Source organism: Egretta garzetta, unplaced genomic scaffold (assembly GCF_000687185.1).
Source record: "Egretta garzetta isolate BGI_Z169 unplaced genomic scaffold, ASM68718v1 scaffold14, whole genome shotgun sequence".
Classification (NCBI taxonomy): Eukaryota; Metazoa; Chordata; class Aves; order Pelecaniformes; family Ardeidae; genus Egretta; species Egretta garzetta.
This window is the reverse complement of record NW_009259588.1, coordinates 2,533,017-2,541,163: the sequence shown is the minus strand read 5'-3', so window position 1 is coordinate 2,541,163 and position 8,147 is coordinate 2,533,017. Positions and strand designations below refer to the sequence as shown.

The following is an 8,147-nucleotide window of genomic DNA, read 5'->3' as shown; positions in this document are numbered from 1 at the left end:
TCTGCTGAAATCAGCTGCTGATACTATAATAAGGTATTTGGTGGTATAGACCCTCATCTATAAACCTGCACCGATTGTGAACTCACCACCAGTGCTCAGGAGTCCTGCGGCACAAGGCCATTTTTTGCTGTGACTGTTCACCCTTGAGGCCATAGTCAGACCAAGGGCAGCTGCCAAATGAGAAAGGCAGGAGGCAATCCCCAGGAGCATGCTTGAAGAGCAGCCTGTGGTCTCCAGGCTAACAGCAGCACTACTGAGGTCATGAGAATGGGCTGGTGTCCAGAGCATTCATGTGGGAGCCCTGACAAATTATATAATTTTCTAAAAACATTTGGGGGCTGAGGGCAGGAGAGAGAAGGAAGGGAAGGAAAGGAAGGAAGGGAAGGAAGGAAAAAAGAAGTGGAGCTAATGAAGGAGAGCAGGTTAATACTTCAGCACCAGCATAAAAAGAGAGCAGGAATTGCCCTGGCAAAGATCAGTCTGAAAACACATCCTGATGTTAGCCTGGAGTTGTCTGTGAGGCCATCAGTGAGCTTTTTCTTCAACAGCTAGGTCCTTGGTCTGCAAGGAGCCCACAAGCTGCAGTAAGCCAAATAGACAAAATAATTTTATTAATTCCTTTCCTTGTGTCCCCACCCCCGCCCACCAGTACACTAGAAACTCAGACCTGACCCCCAGATTTCTCTGTGCATAACTCCATGGTAATCTTTCTACTGAAGTCTTTGAGATGATTCACAAACTACACCTTGCTTGTGCTTGCAGGACTGAGCCATAAATTTCTTTATACGGCAATGTTGTTATTCACAGATACACTGATTTTTTTTTCTTCTTCTAATGAAACAAACAGGGAGAATTTTATTTCTGAAATTCAATCTAAAATAATGCCTTATGAGAGCAAAACACCTTTGTGTGCTAACATCAAAGACTGCTACAAGGCTCCATCGAAAAACATGATTTTTTAGTATGCTGATGCAAATGCAGCAGAATCAAAGAGAATAAAAACATAGCTATACCGCTGTCTTCCTGGTCCTAAAACACATCTAGGTTTTTGATTTCTAAGTGAATCTTTGAAAAAAAGTAAAACCAGAACTTGTTTCTCAAATAATTTTAACATAAATATACTTAGGCATTGAAACTTCTGTTAGTAGCCCCTTGAAAGTTCATTCCTAGGACTAAATGATTAGGACATGAAAAGAATTTTGTTATTCATAAGCCCAGATAAAAATCCATAGACTGTTACCAGGTTTCATCTCACTGTTATGACCCCTCTTCTCAAATAAATCAATCACATAAAGTTAAACTCAACATGAGGAGTTAAGCGCTCCAGAGAGACCATGGAGATTGCAAACATAAGTCAAAAAGGGAAAGAAAGCGGAGATAATGGATGGTTTATACTGGTTTACTTCAAAGCACTAAGATATGACTGAAAGTGTTGATATACAATGAGCACTGATTCCAGAAGAAATAATAGAAGCCTCTCTTACCAAACACGCAACTGTAAGTAAAAAACCCCACAGCTTCTACAACTACTTCTCTAACTGCACAGAATTTCTATTCTATCAAGAATCTTCTAAGGATTTACAGCAAAATCAACAGCCTTAAAACTAGCTTTAAAGTAGCAAGCCTGTGGTTGTCTTGATAACTGGACATCTTTCCTTTGTAAAAAAGACCCAAACAACATGGATACATGAATGGCTACACAAAGCCAACAAAAGTATGCCTATAATGTTCTGGTCAATTGCATAAATAAATAAACTGGAAAAAAATTCTGATTTAGAGTAAACTTACATGGTACTTGTAGGAGTAAATCAAATCTCTGACTTGAATTTTATTTTCCTGTTGATTATGCCCATTTGAATGGAAAAACAAACAAACAAACAAAACCTGATTACAAAGTTATGACCATTTATAAAATGCAAGTGTCATATTTCATAGCCTCTGAATAAGAAGCGTCCGAGTACCACAGCAACTGTCATTAGCGCACTAAGGCCTCACTTTTGAAGAGCTTTTAGAACAAGGTGTCCTACTGTCTGGAGATACCTGCTACACAAATCATTAAATTGCTGGAAACCTGGCCTGAGACCACAAGGCAAAAGAAATTGAAAAAACAGTGAGCTGATGTTTCTTGTCAGTCAGAAGCTGTAATTGAAATGTTTGTTAGAAATCACTGCTATCTCCATACAAAATAAAACAGTAAAAATAATGGAGAGTCACGCATCTCACAAAACCCCACATACAGTGTTTTTTGAAGCCTGCAGTTATCTCTTCAGGCTGTAGCATAACACTGTTCAAGAGAAACAGGTGACTTACTTCGCAGAATTATGGACTAGAACTAGTTAGAAGTTTACAACTGACACTGGCAGTGACTGGGAAAAGCAATTCAACTAAGTGCGATTTTTTCAAAAATAAATGTCCCTTCTCCAGAGAACATACCAAATTTTGAAGAAACTCCCAACACTCTCATTTCCACCTTGTTTTTCTGCATGAACAAAAGCTCCCTTAGATTTATGAGTAGATCCAGTGATGACAAGGTGATTTTCTTTACTGAAAGTTTTTAACTGGATGTGGCAATTCAGAAAGCTGAGCTGAAGACAAACAGTGCATCATGCTCAGAGCAGAGTAATAATCACTGGAATAATATATTCACAATTCTAGATAATTGTATTATTATTAGATGTAATAAATATGTATAAAAAATAAGGCATAAATGCAGGCATGTCACTAACATTAACTGCAGGTTTACTCCTTAAATATTTCAGACATCCTACCTCATTATTGCCTTCAGCAGGTTTTTTCTTTGTTTCTCCGATGTCCAAATAGCTGTGGAAGGAAAACAGTATTGATTATTTATAAAAGCATCTAACTTACACAATACAAATATTTCTACACTTTTTTGATAAATGAAGCTTTTAAAATTTATCATGCCTCAAAATAACACAAAAAGTAACTAATTCAAGATTTTAATGAAGGAGTGTTAATACAGATCTGCAAGCTAGCCCTCTGGGCTAATACAAAACACAGGGGGGAACCAACCATCTACCTTCAAATCACTGGTGATTAGAACAGACCATCAATAACCCCATTGTCAGAAAGAAGCTCACTGTGAGGTGGATCAATAAATCTCAGCACAATGTCAATTTACCAGAGTTTTCAAAGTCATCATCTTGCCTCTTAGTTTCTCACAGTAATTGTCTGATACATTCAAAGCTTTCCTCCATACCCAAGTTAAACCCAGCTCATCAGCTAAAGTTTAAAAGGATCTACACCACTTGTGTTTCAACAGGATGTGGACATATCTGATCACTGTGTATCCTGGTTTCTCATGGTTGTGATGAACCAATAGCATCCTCACTATTATTTTACGAATAGACAAAATACAAGCCTCAACTGGACAAGAAAACAAAATATATCTATTTGAACAATACTGCACTCCATCAGAGTACATATTCCCACAAAAACATTGCATTGACACAAAAGTGTTAGTTAAAACAAACAGTGGTGGATTAGCTGTATGTTGCCCTTCCAAAGAAAGGGAATTAAATGAGTAATGCATAGACTGGCAAACAGGCAACTGTCCAGGTACCCAGACTACGCTAACACCTTTCCCTTGTTGGTACTCTGAGAGCCGTGAGAGCAGTTCTTCTCACAAATGCAGCTCTTAGTAGCTGCTGGCACTGCAAGATGTTTCTAGTTCTCAATGCTGTAGGAAGAGACACTTCCGTGGGCAGTTATAACTCAGTACAGCAGCACCTTTCAGCACCTTCCACCAAGAGCTAAACATGAGGAAAAATAATGGCTAGGACATCTATTCTACACTGGGAGTATCCAATCCAATATTGGGTGATCAGCATCTGTTACAGGTTCCCCCTATTCCCACTTTCAGTGGGAAACCACAGGTGCTTTGGCAGGCTTTTAAGACTAGAAGACCCTCAGGTATACCCAATGGCAAGCATCAGTGCAGGCTTACCAAAAGATCTCAGAGCCCACAACACATCTGCAGCCCTCCAGTAATGCCATGCTTTGTAGTTAATGACTGGGATAAGATTTGTTTGACAGAGGAAACCTTTCTGCCTGGCCAAACTTGAGAATTCATGAGACCTGAATGAAGGTGTAGAAGCAAGAAAGAAAAAAGAAAGAAAAAAAAAAAAAAGAAAGAAAGAAAAAGCATCATTCATTCTTTTAAGGAATGGCAATGGTTTATCAAGGTACCACAGAATGGTCACACGGATTTCAAGGCTTGAGCATGCAGGGAAAGTAAGACACAGCAAGTTTCCAGGCAATGCTTGAAAGTGCATGCCAATGCTTTGGAAAAGATAAATGTAACAATATAGGATAGTGTTTAGAAACAAAGTGTCCAAGCCTCATGATTCAAAACAAACAAAAACAACTGTTGCAAGCTTCTCCATGTCAAAAGGAACAAGCTCTCTACAGACCAAAAAAAGATAATTAAAAAAAATGGTCTTAGAGCCTACAAGACTGCAAAGAAATAAATGCCTCAGATAAAATAATTCCAACCACCTATAACAACAGCTGCTGACTGTGGTGCTTGCTTTCTGGGCATCTGTGAATTACTTTGAGGAGAACTAAGACAAGTGACAAAGAAAAGCAAATACATAGTCAAAGGCTTGAATTCACTATGGAGAGGTCTGGACATTCAGTTATCAAATTTCAGGGATCTGCAAATCTGAAAAGGTCTAAATAGAGCCAAAGGCTTTTCTTGGGATAAGGGCACCCAAAAAAATCCCAGACCAAAATATTTACAAAAGTATTCCTAATGTTTAGAAAGCTGAAATACTTCCACCCAATGACTATCCAAGCCAGTGACACAACTACAGTGTTGTTGAAAGAGACGCTGCTGGAGACAGGACAACCTATCATTAACTAATGAGCACAGATACAAGTAAATGGGCAAAGGAAGGAGAAGCAAAGGTAGGGTAGCATGCTGAAAAAAAGCTAAAAATTGAAACCAGCTGCAGCGTAGACAGTTTTCTTTCAGGAAGCTGAGAGTCAGGGAAGAACTCCACAGGGGTGCAGGCCTGAACATGCATTCTCACTCACAACTGCAACAACTACAATATACCAAGACACCTCACTGCATAGACACACACACACACACAAAGCTTGTATTCACTTAGCACACCTGTAAATGAGAAAACAAGCTGGGAAACTTGATGTTATGGAAATTCCCAACACTGGCTAATAATTCTTCCTTTAAAGAAAATGTCTACATATTTTTCTAACAGAAGATTTTTTAAATGCCAATTACTTTATTTTTATTTTAAAAATGAAACATATCAGCAGTTTATATTGACTATATACCCTCGGACATATCTATCTGAAGATGTTAAGAGTCAGGGCTTGGAAGGACAGAGGTTCACATGCTAAAGGTGAGCACAGTTTAGTCTGCAGGCAGGGAAGAAAAAGATTCAGTTCTCAGTACAAGGCATCTGAGAATAAAACAAATGCGCTGCTTGAAGTGGAGCAATGACACTTTCAGCTTCTTCTTCTCCTTGGATACTCTCTCCTTTCCATTACACTTCCACACATCGGTGCCACAGGCTTCCATTTCAAAGTTTAGCCCTGCATAGTCTGTCATAGCAATGAACGTATCCAACAAGCATCACTGCAAAAAAAATGTAAAAAACATACAAGTTTCTTGCTGCTGTCAGACCAGACTCAGATCCTTTCGGGCAGATGCTTTGGTCTACCACAACTGCTTTGTCTTTGCCTGTGACACATACACAAACATAGGCTCTTTTCTTTAATTCCTTCAATTCCTTCCAGAAAACCATCCCTTTCAATTAACCCCTCCTTTCCTCTGACCTTTCTGGCTAAGATGTCTCCCTAATTATCATTCTGTCTACAAGCCAGTTAGAAACAAGATCAACATTAAGCCCTTCGTCCTGTCTTAAATAATGCTTGTAAAAGCACTGCCAACCTATACAGCACTACATAAATAAATACTAATAGTGAAGATCTCCAACTCTGAAGGCAGAAATGGAAAAGATCTCAAGTCATCCCATTTATCCTCCCTATGGCTCTATGGCATACTCTCAAGGGATATATAAAACAGCCTGCTTTTACTGAGTCCTTTGGGTTAGCTTTTCTTAAAGTATTCTCTTCATTGACCTTAAATACTTAGGTATCTTGTTGCATGATGCAACCATAAAGGTCTGAAAAGCTTTCATCATAAAACTCTGACTATAAAACACAAAATGACAAAAAAAAAAAAAATAAATGCTTTTTCCCACCCAAAGTAAATCCAGAGTGCCCAATTCTCTACACAGTGAATGCTAATGCCAAACACTTACTTACTTTTAGCCTGTCTGTTGAACACAAAATACATTTAGGGAGGTGAAATGTGATGTGCTGACAACTAACAACTTTAAGCCATCCACAGAATCACAGGATTTAATACCAAAAAAATACAGTAGATCTATCTTGAGAGTTGAGCACGGCATTTGACACGGAAGAGAGTACAGAGAGAAAGGGGCTTATATTTAGCCTGTCATACATCTTTCTCTCTAGCTCTGCCACTGAAGCGCAAGAAGCTTCAATAAATCTTCAGAAGCAGCGACAAAACCAGTAAGAGTGCTGATAGAGATCCTGTTCATTACACAGAGAGTTTCATCCTGAAACATAATGAACTCTCCTGAAAAATGTAGTGTCCTCAACTCTACACAACCAAGATGAGTGAGGTCCTGTAAAGCTGGCAGTTTAGCATAAAAATTCCCAACCACCTCCAGACAGAGACTGTTAATTTTGAGATTTTTTTTTTAATTCAGCTGTAGGAAAAATGCCCACAAAGGCTGAACAGAACATGTAATTAAGCAATTGAGACCATGACATTCACTGCCAGAATTAAGAACCATTACTGATAACATGCAGGGACACTTGGGAATCACACCTAAAAGCCCAGATCTCCTCAATACTCTCCCAGTCACTCACTAGAAAACAGAAAAACTGTCAGCTTAATTCTTAGTGTCTAGGCAGGGAAAAGAAAGCAGAGTCATCTTTTAAATAACAGGAGGGACTCAGCTATTCCAGTCATAAAAAGGCTATATACCTACCCAAAATGAACAGAAGTGATGGAGAGCTGGATAGCTGGGTAGAAGAGTTTAGACTTTTAAAAAATAAGCAAGAAAGGAAGTGTTGGGAATTAAATTCCCAGGCTCATCAACTTCACAGCAGGACTGTCAACACTCCACCTTTCTACAGCTTTCTCCCTGTTACCACCGAGCACGAATACTGACACTCGCCCCTCAGTTAAAGCACACACATCACAACAACATGCCATTGCAGCATGTCCTTTGGATTAAAGGGCTGTTTCTCCTTTCCTACTGTCGTGTCAAGGAGATGGTACTATGTGGCTGATGGTAACAGCAGCCTTTCCGTGGCTTCCCTCTAAAGCTCTTTCGCAGTTTTATCTGTGAAAAGTACCTTTCTCTTTGCCTTGGGTCACAGAATTTAAGTCCTCTTTGTGCAATGCCTAATAAAAAGAGGGAGGGGGGGTCCTCTGAAGTATTGTCACAGCACCAAACCAAATGCTGATATTCAAGCGCCTTATAAATCTTATGTTACTTTTTAGCCACTCACTTGAGTTTCTTGAAGGCTTCCCTGCCACCAGCCACATACTGCTCTCCACTCTGAAGCTCCTCCAGCTGCCGGACACGATGCCCACCCCGGGGAGTATAGATGTTACGCACAGCTCCAAAGGGTGCCTTCACCCTGCCTGTCACCTCTTTCAGGAATACCTCGAAGTTGGACACTTTCTTCTCATTGACGACAATGCGGCGCCCCGGGAAGAAAGGGTCCCCGTGCCACCAGCCACATACTGCTCTCCACTCTGAAGCTCCTCCAGCTGCCGGACACGATGCCCACCCCGGGGAGTATAGATGTTACGCACAGCTCCAAAGGGTGCCTTCACCCTGCCTGTCACCTCTTTCAGGAATACCTCGAAGTTGGACACTTTCTTCTCATTGACGACAATGCGGCGCCCCGGGAAGAAAGGGTCCCCGTTGCGGTACACCAGGACACTCTTCACCATCGGCTGCGAGAGCCACGACCCCTTCGCGCCAGGACTAGTCATGCTCGGTGGCTTCGGGACCTCCGCCGCCGCCCCAGCCACCCCGACGCCGCGCCCGCGC

General features: G+C 40.6%; 1 protein-coding gene across 1 annotated transcript in view; it reads right to left on the bottom strand.

Moving 5' to 3' along the window:
* The window catches only part of DCDC2 (doublecortin domain containing 2), a 70,144-nt gene extending 62,055 nt beyond the window's left edge, over window positions 1-8,089 (bottom strand). Inside the window, exons 1-3 of the mRNA XM_035893500.1 lie at window positions 7,955-8,089; window positions 7,597-7,754; window positions 2,769-2,820 (exon numbers count right to left, since the gene is read on the bottom strand). Coding sequence (XP_035749393.1) covers window positions 2,769-2,820; window positions 7,597-7,754; window positions 7,955-8,089 — 345 coding nt within the window. The remainder of the gene's footprint in view (window positions 1-2,768; window positions 2,821-7,596; window positions 7,755-7,954) is intronic.
* Window positions 8,090-8,147: the final 58 nt, after the last annotated feature.